Raw genomic sequence first — 14,106 nt, 5'->3', positions numbered from 1 at the left:
TGGGAGAGTCACCTACCCCTTATTATTATTATTTTTTTAGACGAAGTTTCACTCTTGTCGCCCAGGCTGGAGTGCAGTGGTGCAATCTCAGCTCACTGCGACCTCTGCCTCCCAGGTTCAAGCAATTCCCCTGCCTCAGCTTCCTGAGTAGCTGGGATAACAGACACACACCACCATGCCTGGCTAATTTTTTTTTTTTTTTTTTTTTTGTATTTTAATAGAGACGAGGTTTCACCATGTTGGTCAGGCTAGTCTTGAACTCCTAACCTCAGGTGATCCACCTCCCTTGGTCTCCCAAAGTGCTGGGATTACAGCTGTGAGCCACCATGCCCAGCCTTGCCTACCCTTTCTGAGCCTCACTTTTCTCATCTGTGAGATGGACATAACCATGCTCATTCAGCAGCACTAGTTCCCTCCCTTTCTTCTTGGTCTTTCTACCTTGATTCCTTGGGCAATGGCAGCAGCAACATTGGCTTCTTTTTCATCTGCCTGCACCAGAAGTTTCTTTGCATCAGCTTCTCTCGTCTCTGCTTCAATTTTCACCATCATCTTGGCAGTTTCCTCAGAGGTGAGGATGAGTTGAGGTTGAAGAGCGGTCAGTTCTCTTTGCATGACCGCTACCTAGCAAGGAGAGAGGTGGGAGGAATCCAGGGTCAGCACTGAAAATGGCAAAGTAGACAAGAGTTGAAAGGATTCTTCAACCTATGACATAAGCAGAAAATATGTACTAATGATTTTGACATGGTCCTGGGTACAGATTTGTTTCCTAGTGATTATCTCACAGGTTTTTCAACACAGTTATTGAGTTTGCGCTCTGTGTTGTGGTTATCAAGCACTGTGCTAGGCACTAGACATGTACTTGTAAACTAAAAAAATTTTTAAAACCTATGTCCTCCCTCACCGAGTCTATATTGTAGTGTTGGGGGTAATGGGACAGAGAGAAAAGCAAGTTAATAATTTATTTATTTATTTATTTATTTGACAGAGTCTCGCTCTGTCGCCCACACTGGAGTGCAGTGGCACAATCTTGGCTCACTGCAACCTCCGACTCCTGGGTTCAAGCAATTCTCCCGTCTCAGCCTCCCAAGTAGCTGGGACTACAGTCACACGCCACCACGCCTGGCTAATTTTTGTATTTTTAGTAGAGATGGAGTTTCACCATGTTGGTCAAGCTGGTCTCGAACTCCTGAACTCAGGTGATCCATCCATCTCAGCCTCTCCAAATGCTGGGGTTACAGGCGTAAGCCACTGCACCCAGCCAAGAAATTTTTTTTAACTACATTTTTTTTGGCTTGTAATCCCAGCAATTTGGGAGGTAGAGGTGGGAGAATCACTTGAGCCCAGAAGTTCAAGACCAGCCTGGGAAACATAGTGAGACCCAGTCTCTACAAACTTTTTTTTTAAGTTAAAATATATTTTTTTCTTTTTTTGAGATGGAGTCTCACTCTATCACCCAGACTGGAGTCCAGTGGTGAGATCTCAGCTTACTGCAACCTCTGCCTCTTGGGTTCAAGCAATTCTCCTGCCTCAGCTTCCCGAGTAGCTGGGATTACAGACATATGCCACCACACCTGGCAAATTTTTGTATTTTTAGTAGAGACGGGGTTTCACCATGTTGGTCTTGAACTCCTGACCTCAGATGATCCACCTGCCTTGGCCTGCCAAAGTTCTGGGATTACAGGCATGAGCCACTGTGTCCAGCCAAAATTATTTTTTAAAGCTACATTTTTTTAAAGGCTGTGAATTAAAAACATAGTTGAGATAGAAGTTACTTTCAAAGATACTTTTTCCAATAGTACTGTGGACTAAATAGTACTGTGGACTAAATGTTTGTTTCCTCCTCAGATTTATATGTTGAAGCCTAATCCCCACTTCGATGGTAATTATAGGTGAGGACTTTGGAGGGAATTAGAGTTAGAAGAGGTCATAAGGGTGAGGCCCACATGATGGGGTAAATGCCCTTATATAATAAAAACAGGAAGCCACATGAGATCTGTCTCTTCCCACTATGTGAGGACACAGCAAGAAGGCAGCCATCTGCAAACCAGGAAAAGAGCCCCCACCAGACACTGGATCTGCTAGTGCCTTGATCTTGAACTTCCCAGCCTCCAGAACTACGAGAAATAAGTAAATGTTTGTTGTTGAAGCCACTCAGTTTAGGATATTTTTTTTTTTTTTTTTTTTTTGAGACGGAGTCTTGCTCTGTGCCCCAGGCTGGAGTGCAGTGGCGCGATCTCGGCTCACTGCAAGCTCCGCCCCCCCGGGTTCACGCCATTCTCCTGCCTCAGCCTCCCAAGTAGCTGGGACTACAGGCGCCCACCACCTCGCCCGGCTAATTTTCTTGTATTTTTAGTAGAGACGGGGTTTCACCGTGTTAGCCAGGATGGTCTCGATCTCCTGACCTCGTGATCCGCCCGTCTCGGCCTCCCAAAGTGCTGGGATTACAGGCTTGAGCCAGTTTAGGATATTTTGCTATGGCAGCCCAAGCTGACTAAGACAAACAGTCTGATGCTCTACAAAACATTCCTGCCAAGTAGTTTTCTGGTCTCTGAACTCCTCTAATAATGGGAAGCTCACTACCTCTCATGGAGCTTGTGCCATTTTTCAGACAATTAAACCCATTAGGCTGGGCTCAGTGCTCATGCCTGTAATCCCAGTACTTTGGGAGGCCGAGGTGGGCAGATCACTTGAGCTCAGGAGTTTGTGACCAGCCTGACCAACATGGTGAAACCCCGTCTCTACTAAAAATACAAAAATTAGCCAGGCGTGGTGGCATGTGCCTGTAATCCCAGCTACTCGGGAGGCTGAGGCAGGAGAATTGCCGGAATGTGGGAGGTGGAGGTTGCAGTGAGCTGAGATTGCACCACTGCACTCCATCCTGGGTGATCGAATGAGGCTCTGTCCAAAAAAAAAAAAAAAAAAATTGACATTAGATTTTCTTGGTGCAGAGCTAGAATTTACCCCCCTGAAGTTTCACTCACTGGTCCTGATTCTGCCTTTTAAGGCAGCTCAGACAAACAGGGTTGGGTTTCATGTATTTGGAGAGAGTTTTCTTGACCTTGTACCCAATGCCCCCAGTGAGTCTGTGTGAGACCAGAAGCATGGCAGGCTGACCTGGTTAGGAACACAGGTTTTGGAGTCATGCAGATCTAAGTTTCAGTTCTGGCCTGACCACTCGCCAGGCTGTGTGATCATGGGCGAGTCACCTGGCCTCTTTGTGTCCTGGTTTCTTTGTGTATCACATGGAGATGATAACAAGACTTTCTTCACACACATCAGACAAACAGTCTGATGCTCTATAAAACATTCCTGCCAAGTAGTTTTCTGGTCTCTGAACTCCTCTAATAATGGGGAGCTCACCACCTCTCATGGAGCTTGTGCCATTTTTCAGACAATTAAACCCATTAGGCTGGGCTCAGTGGCTCATGCCTGTAATCCCAGTACTTTGGGAGGCCGAGATGGGCAGATCACCTGAGGTCAGAGTTTGAGACTAGCCTGGCCAACATGGCAAAACCTCGCTTCTACTAAAAATACACAAATTAGCTGGGCATGGTAGCACACACCCTGTAGTACCAGCTATTTGGGATGCTGAGACAGGAGGATCACTTGAACTCAGGAGGTGGAGGTTGCAGAGAGCTGAGATTGCGCCACTGTATTCCAGCCTCGGTGACAGAGCGAGACTTCGTCTCAAAAGAAATAATAAAATAAAGAGACAAGGTCTCACTCTGTTATCTCGGTTGGAGTGCAGTGGTATGATCATAGCTCACTGTAGCCTTGAACTCCTGGGCTCAAGTGATCCTCCCACCTCAGCCTCCCAAGTAGCTGGGACTACAGGCACATGCCACTACACTTGGCTAATTTTATTTTATTTTATTTTTTGTAGAGATGGGGTCTTGCTATGTTTCCCAGGCTGGTCTCAAGCAATCTCCTGGCCTCAAGTGATCCTCCCACTTTGACCTCCCAAATGCTGGGAGGCGTGAGCCACTGCACCGGGCCTTCACCTTTTTATAGAAGACGAATCTGAGGCTCGAGGCAGTGAAATAACATGCCCCTGGCTCTACGGCTGGTATGCTGTAGAGATAAATTTGGGCCCAGATCTGACTCCACAAAGATATCTTGAACCATTCACTACCTTATCCTGCCCATGTCCTCACAAGGTGAGACAGGGGAAGCACTCACCTTGAGTACAAAACTTAAGGGGGCATTAAAAAGAAAGTACTCAAGATAAATAATACATTATTGCAATAGGTTAAGAAACCAAAATTAATGCAAAAACCCATGATGAACAAAAGATCAAAATCTTAAAGACAGGATCCCACAGGGCAGGGATTACAGTGATGTAGGTAAGGTAAGCTCTGCCAATGCAGGGTCACATTCTGCTTGATTTGGTGTCCTCTTAATTCTGCAGCTGAACACATGCCTCAGCACATCCACCTCATCCCCGGCCTCTCCATCTCTGTTCTATTTTGGCAGTGCTCACCTGTGAAGCTGCAAAGTCGAGTTTCTGCAAGCCTGTCAGGTAGCGGTTCCTCATCATAGCCACCTCTTGCCTCTTGCTATTCAGGAGCGTCTTGAAGGTTAGAATCAATTCAAGGTAGGAGGTGGGGGTAACATAGTTGTGTCTTCGAAGTTTGTTGTAATAATCGAGTGACAGCTTCTTGACGCTCTCTTGGAAATATTTGCACATGGAGACGACCCTGCCAAGGACACCAAGGCGGTTAGGCAGGACCGAACGTCCTCCAGGGAGATCCAGTACAGCTTTGGTTATAGACATGAGGGTGTGAGAAGACACATACACTGACGATGATCCACTAGAATCCAAACTCTCTGAAGACACGTCAACAGAGCCAAGGCAGAGAAGGATGGGGCAGGTGCACAGGTGCATACTCTCACACAAATGATTGTTTATTTATTTATTTATTTTTTTTATTTTTTGAGACAGTGTCTCTCTCTGACACCCAGGCTGGAGTGCAGTGGCGCGATCTCAGCTCACTGCAACCTCTGCCTCCCAGGCTCAAGTGATTTTCCTGCTTCAGCCTCCCAAGTAGCTGGGATTACAGGTGTGTGCCACCATACCCAACTAATTTTTGTATTTTTAGTAGAGGCGGGGTTTTACCATGTTGGTCAGGCTAGTCTTAAACTCCTGGCCTCAGGTGATCCACCCACCTTCGCCTCCCAAAGTGCTGGGATTACAGGCATGAGCCACCACGCCTGACCTCAAATGATCTTTGATCAAGTCATTTCTAATTTTTTTTTTTTTTTTTTTTTTGAGACAGAGTTTCACCCTTTTGCCCAGGCTGGAGTGCAGTAGCACGATCTCAGTTCACTGCAACCTCCACCTCCCAGGTTCAAGAGATTCTCCTGCCTCAGCCTCCCAAGTAGCTGGGATTACAGGTGCGTACCACCACGCCTGGCTAATTTTTGTATTTTTAGTAGAGACGGGGTTTCACCATGTTGGCCAGGCTGGTCTCAAACTCCTGACTTCAGATGATCCACCTGCCTCGGCCTCCCAAAGTGCTGGGATTACAGGTGTGAGCCACTGTGCCCTGATCAAGTCATTTCTATCACTGATCCCTTTGATGAATCATCAAGGCTTAAGCAGGAGTTCCTAAACTTTGGTAGTTTGGAGAAATACCCTGACTTTGTAGAAGAAAAAAAAAAAAAATATATATATATATATATATATATATATAGAGAGAGAGAGAGAGAGAGAGAGACAGAGAGAGAGAGAGAGAGACAAGATTGCACTCTGTCATCCAGGCTGGAGTACAGTGGCACAATCATGGCTCACTGCAGCCTTAACCTCCCTGGCTCAAGCGATCCTCCCACCTCAGCCTCCCGAGTAGCTGAAGTCTTAGGCGCACACCACTACACCCAGCTAATCTTCTGCATTTTTAGTAGACACAGTTGGGGGAGGGGGTGGGGGTTGCTATGTTGCTCAGGTTGGTCTCGAACTCCTGACCTCAAGTGATCCGCCCGCCTTGGCCTCCCAAAGTGCTGGGATTACAGGTGTGAACCACCATGCCCAGTCAATTTTTAAAAATGCATAAAATAAAACACAGAATTACCATGGAAACCAATTATATTGAAATAGACTTTTTGAAATGTTTTAAAATATTTAGAATTTGTAATATAGTAATATATGTGCTGCTTTACTGAGGCATTAAATCAGGGATTAGTAAACGTTTTCTGGAAAGGGTCAGATAGTAAATATTTTAGCCTTTGTGGACCACATGATATCTGTCACAGCTACTCAACTCTGCCATTATAGTGCAAAAACAGCCACAGATGATGTGTAAGCCAATGGACATGGCAGGGTTCCAATAAAGCTTTATTTACAAAAGCAGGGTGAATTGAACTAGGCCCATGAACCCTAGTTTGTCAGCTTCTGCATTAAATAACAAGAGTGGGCAGCAGGTCTAAAAAGCACCATCAATTTGAAGAAAATTATACACTGAGTTAACTGTAATGAAGGAATGAGTTCTGCAAAGAACTATGATTCCTACTGGTAACAAAGTCAGGCCCTGCTCATCCCACTGGGGTTTACTGCCTACATTCATCACTGGAGGAAATGCAAAGTACCAGTTGGATGTCACTGGAAATGAAGATGTAATGTTTCCCATTCATATGCATCGACCCACTGAGTTCTACCCACAAGCACGTGGACCCAGGTTAAGGGTCTTCTGGTCTAGATAATAAAGTTCAAAATACCCCAAATGGAATTGAAGGCCATTGACACTCTTACCCCTGCCTACTTCCTCATTTTTCATTCATTCATTTAAACAGTGATTGAGGGTGGGTAGGGTGGCTCACGCCTGTAATCCCAGCACTTTGGGAGGCCGAGGCGGGCAGATCACTTAAGGTCAGTTGAGACCAGCCTGGCCAACATGGTGAAACCCAGTGTCCACTAAAAATCCAAAAATTAGCTGGGTGTGGAGGCTCACACCTGTAATTTCAGCTACTCGGGAGGCTGAGTCACAAGAATCGCTTTAACCCGGGAGGCAGAGGTTGCAGTGAGCCGAGATCTCACCACTGCACTCCAGCCTGGGCGACAGAGCGAGACTCCATCTCAAAATAAACAGATAAATAAATAAATAAATAAATAAATAAAATAAACAGTGATTGAAACTACTATGTGCCAAGCACCTTCTAGAAACTAAGGATACAGAGGTAGACAAGGTTGACTGATCTCTAGCCTTCATGGAACATCCAGAATGATAGATATTCTCATCTCTTCCCTTACTCTATGCAAATAAAATGCTTTATATACATATATATATATATATACACACACACACACATATAAAGTGTATAAAGCACATATATATAATATATATGATAAAGCACACATATATATATGCCTTATACATAAACAAGTAAGTTTTCACCCTTATAGGAACTAATTTTTGCCGGGCACAGTAGCTCACACCTATATTCCCAGCACTTTGGGAGGCCAAGGCGGGTGGATCACCTGAGGTCAGGAGTTCAAGACCACCCTGGCCAACATGGCAAAACCCCGTATCTAGTAAAAATATAAAAATTAGCTGGGTATGGTGGCAGGTGCCCGGTAATCCCAGCTGCTTGGGGGAGGCTGAGGCATGAGAATCACTTGAATCCGGGAGGCGGAGGTTGCAGTGAGCTGAGATTGCACCACTGCAGTCCAGCCTGGGGGATAGAGCAAGACTCCATCTCAAAAACAAACCAACCAACCATCTTTTTTTGTGGTCTCAGCAGCAATGTTCTTCCTGTTGAGAGTGCATATTCTAGGACTACTGAAATAGCTATATCATTATTTCCAGGTTCTCATAGCTAGGACAACAGTGCATATCTCCAGGACAATTCTGAACAATGAAATCTGCTTCTTTTTCACAGAAGATGTTTTATTAAATATATAACTGTGATTCAATTTAAAAGCGTAAGACATTTTCTATACACAAATTGAGAAATCTTCAAAACAACGACAAAAATAGAGCCAGCATCTGGCCTTCCAATTTGGAATATCTGGAGTCCTAAAATGTAGTCAACACTTACTCTATCCGAATGTTGTCATCAAGCTCCACATCCTCTAGAAATTTGTTAGCCACTAACTCTAGGGCATCCCTGGGCCAGGACTGGAACCAATCAATCGTACAGCAATTGATCAGCGAAGGGAACATCCGCAGGCGGTTCCTGAAGGCATCCCCAATTGGACTCATGGCTAATGAAAAGGAGATTTTGTTAATTACCTCCCTCTGAGGCAGGTGGACCCAAGGAGGCAGGCTGGTATTCCCAAGGATTCTGGTGGGGTAAGTAGGGGCATGCATCCTCTTGGCGCTCCAGGGATGTGACTGTGAATGCTCATAATAACTGCCTGGGAAGTGTGGGCTAATTAGTGGGATATTTTCACTTAACTTTGTGAGGAGCTATCAGCCCATTACAATAGCCTTTTTTTTTTTTTTTTTTTAAATGCTCTTATTTTTTATTAAGACAGATTCTTGCTCTGTCACCCAGACTGGAGTGCAGTGGTGTGATCTCGGCTCACTGCAACCTCCGCCTCCCGGGTTCAAGCTATTCTCCTGCCTCAGCCTCCTGAGTAGCTGGGACTATAGGCACCCACCATCACTTCCAGCTAATTTTTGTATTTTTAGTAGAGACAGGGTTTCACCATGTTGGCCAGGCTGGTCTCAAACTCCTGACCTCAAGTGATCTGCCTGCCTCAGCCTCCCAAAGTGCTGGGATTACAGGCGTGAGCCACCATGCCTGAGTCTATTACCTTCTAACTGGTCTCCTATACACCCTATTGTTCCTTCTGCATCCTTTGGGTCGTGTAGCCAGAGTGGCCGGAGCCCTTTGACCCACTTGCTGTATTTGTGCTGACATACGGGAGCCATACACTGTTACTTATAGAAGTTGCTGTGAGGTCATCTGTTTCTGATCCTATCTCCAGCCAATCACAAATTTTGGGTTCCACACTTACAATTCCATTCATTGTTTATTTAGACGATGTGTGGCGGAAGGGAACATGATGTCTAGGTGAAGTGAAAGGTCAGTGAGGGTAAAGAACAGAGGCCTGGCACAGTGGCTCACGCCTATAATCCCAACACTTTGGGAGACTGAGGCAGGAAGATCATTTGAGCCCAGGAGTTTGAGACCAGCCTGGGCAACAAAGTGAACCCCACACCCCTGTCTCTACAAAAATGGAAAAAATTAGCTGGGCTTGGTGGTATGTGCCTGTAGTCCCAGGTACTCAGGAGGCTGAGATGAGAGAATCACTTGAGCCCAGGAAGTTGAGGCTGCAGTGAGCTAGAACCACATCACTACACTCCAGCCTGGGTGACAGAGCAAGACCCTATCTCAAAAAAAAAAAAAAAAGAACAAAGAGAAAGGGGGATGGTTTGAAATGATGAAGGTGGAGAGGATACAGAGGACAGTCTGGCAGGTGGCCTTATGGCCCTATGAGACTGCAGGACTGCAGGTTAGTAATTTTGACCCTTATCCCAATGTGTGTGTGTGTGTATGCATGCATGAACACAATGATATTTGCAGCATATGAAAAAAATCAGCCTGGCTTCATGGAACAGACAAGAATGGAGCTAGAATGATCAGAAAGTTGCAGAGGTGAGCCTGGGTAAGAGGACGGCAGCCTAGCTAATGTGAAGGTGATGGAGATAGAGATAAGAGAGACAACTGGAGGTAAAATAGACAGGACTTGGTAAAGAAAGGGAAGTACTAAACACCATTGCTAGGTTTCTAGATAGATTGCGAATGTCATTCACAGAGAAAACCCCAGATGTCATTCTGTGCAAGGGTGATTCTCAGAGGAGAATTCAGGGAATTGAAGAGAGAGGGACAGGTTTGAAATTGTTCAGGGTCCGGCATGGTGGCTTATGCCTGTAATCCCAGCACTTCGGGAGGCCAAGGTGGGCGGATCACTTGAGGCCAGGAGTTTGAGACTAGCCTGGCCAACATGGTGAAACCCTCTCTCTATTAAAAATACAAAAATTAGCAGGTGTGGCACGCGCCTGTAATAGCAGCTACTCCGGGGGCTTAGGCACCAGAATCGCTTGAAACTGGGAGGCAGAGGTTACATACAGCGAGCTGAGATCTCACCACTGCACTCCAGCCTGGGCGACAGAGCAAGACTGTCTCTAAAAAAAAATGCTGTTTGGAAGAGAGGAAAAAGTTGCCAGAGGAACTCCAGGCCCTGACCCCGAGCTGGTGCATTGGCTGGATCAACCCTGGGACCATTGTAAGGGATTGCGTTGCTCAGGGCACTCGGAAGACCCCAAAACACCCAGAGGAACAAGGGCAAATGGAGTTTTCTTCTTCTTACCAAGGACAATGTGAAGGTTCTTTCTCACCCTCTCAATAAAGAAGTTATACATAGAAAGAGGAGTGGCTTCAACCTTCTCTCCTTGGGTCCTGGCTGCCGTCTGCATCTTCTCCACGATGTCAGCCTTCTCATCAGCAGGGAAGATGTTAGGCACATCGCCTGTGTTCAGAAGCATGTTGATGTCCTCCACAAATGACTCGTCCTTGATCTGATTGTCGGCAAAGAGGAACACGGTGCTTTTGGTGGCCACGCCAACCTGCAGCATGATCTTCTTAAGGTCTTCTCGCCAGTCATTGCCTGTGTAGTTCTTGGTGATCTCGATCTGGTATAGCTCATATGTGTTCATGAATGTGGACAGTTTGGTGGCACTCTGCCGCCCACTGCCCCCTATGCCCACCAGGAGCAGGTGGCCTTTGTCCTGCTTCAGGACGCGGCAGATCCTGGAGATGTGCTCAATGGCAAACCTGAACATGACCAGCGACATGGGGGCCTTGCTGATGTTGTTGAATTCTTCCAGATAGTGCTCCATGACCACAGTCAGCTGTTTCAGGTCAGTGATCTCATCGTAGATTTTTTGATCACTTTCTGGCTTGAAATAATCTCCAAAAAAGAGGCTTCGAATGTTATCATCGACAATCTTTCCAGTGGGTGACAAATGGATAAGCACCTGTGAGAAAAGTAAATCTCAGCTGGGCATTCAGCGAATGGCCCAGCCAGGCTGGTAGGGAGAGCATGGAGGGAGGGCATGGGAGACGTGCTTATTTCCTCTGCGCACATCCTTCAAGCCCATGGATCATCAGTCTTTGTTTTGTTTTGTTTTGTTTTGAGACGGAGTCTCACACTGTCGTCCAGGCTGGAGTGCAATGGCGCAATCTCGGCTCACTGCAACCTCTGCCTCCTGGGTTCAAGTGATTCTCCCGCCTCAGCCTCCCAAGCAGCTGGGATTACAGGCACGCTCCATCATGCCTGGCTAATTTTTGTATTTCTGTAGAGATGGGGTTTCATCATGTTGGCCAGGCTGGTCTTGAACTCCTGAGCTCAGGTGATCTGCCCAGCTCGTCCTCCCAAAGTGCTAGGATTACAGGCATGAGACAGCATGCCCAGTCCAGTCTTTTTGTGTTTTAAACATAATGTGTGGATTTCATGCTTGTAAAGACTATAATGAAAGAACATTGCTGCGCATGGTGGCTCATGCCTGAGCACTTTGGGAGGCCGAGGCAGAAGGATCATTTGAGCTCAGGACTTCAAGACCAGCCTGGGCAACATAGTGAGACCCAGTCTCTACAATAAAGTAAGAAAAAATTAGCTGGGCATCATGGTGCACACCTGTAATCCCTGCTACTCAGGAGGCTGAGGTGGAGGACTGCTTGAGCCCAGGAGTTTGAGGCTGCACTGAGCTATGATCATACCATTGCACTCCAGCCTGGGTGACAGAATGAGGTCCTACCTCTAAAAATAAATAATTATTTGTTAAAAGAAAGGACATTAGAGTATAAACGCTTGAATCAGTCTATTTACCAAGTGATTAAAACATTGGTAGTCAGTTTGTATGGTCCCCAGAAAAGACAGTTGAAGGATGGCATCATTTCTTATGTGCTTGATCCTCCACCAACTAGAGGTATAGACACTACCCCTGTTCCCCACTCTGTGCCTGAAGTAGGAATGTTTTAGATGCCTCCTCTTCCTATGTTAGAACCCAGTGACGCTTTTGCACTTGGCCTCTGAACGCAAGATGAAACACTTGAAATTTTTCTATGGAGAAATCACAGCTTCTTAGCAGTGGAAGAATAACCAGATGATGCAAATATAGATGTTTAAAACAACTTTTCTTATATGAAAATGGAAAAGAGAAAATATTCGCACCTGGAAGACCATAACAATCTTCCACTTGGGCTTTATAGGACCTCAGTCAAATCATGACAATGTATAATACAGTTCATTTCTCAAGTCACCAATTAATTGATCCTAAAAATGCGTTTAAGGTCATTATAAACAAATAATGTTATTGTAAATGTTAAGCCATTTTGATTGGATTCAAACTTATATGTTACAACAGAAGGGAAGCAACGTTGGACCGAGTGAAATATCACCAAATCAAAAGAGCAGTTGACTCAATACTGTTTCCTGAGATTCAGAGTGCAGAGCTGGGAGTCTCCAACAGGAAGGGAACCTGAAATCTGAGAGTAACATAGTTAAACACTTGGAACCATTTCTGAGGCCAAATGATCACAGAATCTGATTTACCTTCTCTACGGACTGCTTGAAGCAATTGGAGGTGGTTTCCTTCACCATGTTGAAGAAGACCTGTCTGTCCTCCTTGTCAATCAGACGGTCATAGAAGACCCGATAAACCTCATGGATCCAAAGTCGGATACATTTTTCTACATCCTAAAAATCCAGAGTTAATTATTCAAACGAGTGGAAGATGGTCCCTGAGGTCGTAGTTCTCAAGTAGTAGCTAAGTCCTGGGGTTGATGTGAGGATTGAACTAGATAATGTTTATAAAATGCTTAGCACAACGCCTAGCATAGATGAAGTGCTTAATAAAAGTTAGCTATTACTGCTATTACTACATGTTCCATGTAGCCAAGGACATGCTGAATGATTTTGGTAGTCAAATGATAGTGACTGACCTGCAGGTGTGTGTGAGGGCACAGCAGGACCCCTTGAATCACTCGTGAGAAGTCCCGCAGGTTAAAGACGTAATGTGACTTAGAGGGAGTTGGCAAGAAGTTCTCCACTGCCTCTCTATAAATTGTCTTAGTAGCTTGGACCAGCATCTTTCCATACCTTGGGAGGAAAGGGATGGCACAGTATTCAAGGAGGGGCCGGAAACTGAGAACCCCCAGCCCAATATCCGGGGAGACGTGGGAACCTCTTACCTTAAGAACATCACATCAAACCCTTTCCCGAAGTGCCAGTCAACAATCGAACTGAAAATCTTGGTTAAAATGTCATCCTCAAAGGCATTGATGGAAACGATATTCATATGGCGAGTGAATCGTCCTAGGGGACACAACGCACAAGTGAATCATCCTGGAAAACACATATTCTCACACTGTCTGTGACCCTAGGATGCAGGAGAGTTTGCTTAGCCTTCTGGCTTCATGTTCTAGAGCTGTGCTGTGCAATATGGCAGCTTCTAGTCACCTGCAGCAATTTAAACTTAAATTAATTAATATTAAATAACATTAAAAATGCTCTTCCTTAGTCTCGCCACACTTCAAGTGCTCAAGAGCCACATGTGGCTAGTGGCTACTGTATTTCTCAGTACAGATATAGAGCATCGCCATACTGCAGAAGTTCTACTGACCGTGCTAGTTTAGCGTTCAAGATTATTATATTATATTACATTACATTATATTATATTATATATTTTTTTTAGGGATGGAGTCTCGCTTTGTTGCCCTGGCTGGAGTACAGTGGTGCCATCTCAGCTCACTGAAACCTCTGCCTCCCGGGCTCAAGCGATTCTCCAGCCTCAGCCTCCGGAGTAGCTGGGACTACAGGTGCACGCCACCATGCCCATCTAATTTTTGTATTTTTAGTAGAGACGGGGTTTCATCATGTTGGCCAGGCTGGTCTCAAACTCCTGACTTCAGGTGATCTGCCGGCCTCGGCCTCCCAAAGTGCTGGGATTGCAGGCATGAGACACTGCACCCAGCCTCAAGATTGTTTTTAAAAGATAAAGGCAATACATGATCATTGTAAAAGAGTCACGATTCAGGAATACTTTTGTTGAAAGTGAAAATCTCCTTCTTTCACTTTATATGCGCCAAATCCATTCTCCCCTG

General features: G+C 45.5%; 1 protein-coding gene across 3 annotated transcripts in view; it reads right to left on the bottom strand.

Annotated features, from left to right (window-relative positions):
* Nucleotides 1–14,106, bottom strand: part of DNAH3 (dynein axonemal heavy chain 3) — a 208,189-nt gene that overhangs the window by 41,588 nt on the left and 152,495 nt on the right. For all 3 annotated transcript variants that reach the window (XM_021931814.2, XM_021931815.2, XM_021931813.2), the window contains 7 exons: nt 13,195–13,318; nt 12,946–13,102; nt 12,557–12,700; nt 10,313–10,979; nt 8,032–8,197; nt 4,481–4,697; nt 439–621 (listed from right to left, as the gene is read on the bottom strand). In XM_021931814.2, coding sequence (XP_021787506.2) covers nt 439–621; nt 4,481–4,697; nt 8,032–8,197; nt 10,313–10,979; nt 12,557–12,700; nt 12,946–13,102; nt 13,195–13,318 — 1,658 coding nt within the window. The remainder of the gene's footprint in view (nt 1–438; nt 622–4,480; nt 4,698–8,031; nt 8,198–10,312; nt 10,980–12,556; nt 12,701–12,945; nt 13,103–13,194; nt 13,319–14,106) is intronic.

This window comes from Papio anubis, chromosome 18 (genome assembly GCF_008728515.1).
Source record: "Papio anubis isolate 15944 chromosome 18, Panubis1.0, whole genome shotgun sequence".
Lineage (NCBI taxonomy): Eukaryota > Metazoa > Chordata > Mammalia > Primates > Cercopithecidae > Papio > Papio anubis.
This window is presented reverse-complemented; position numbering and strand designations above follow the sequence as displayed.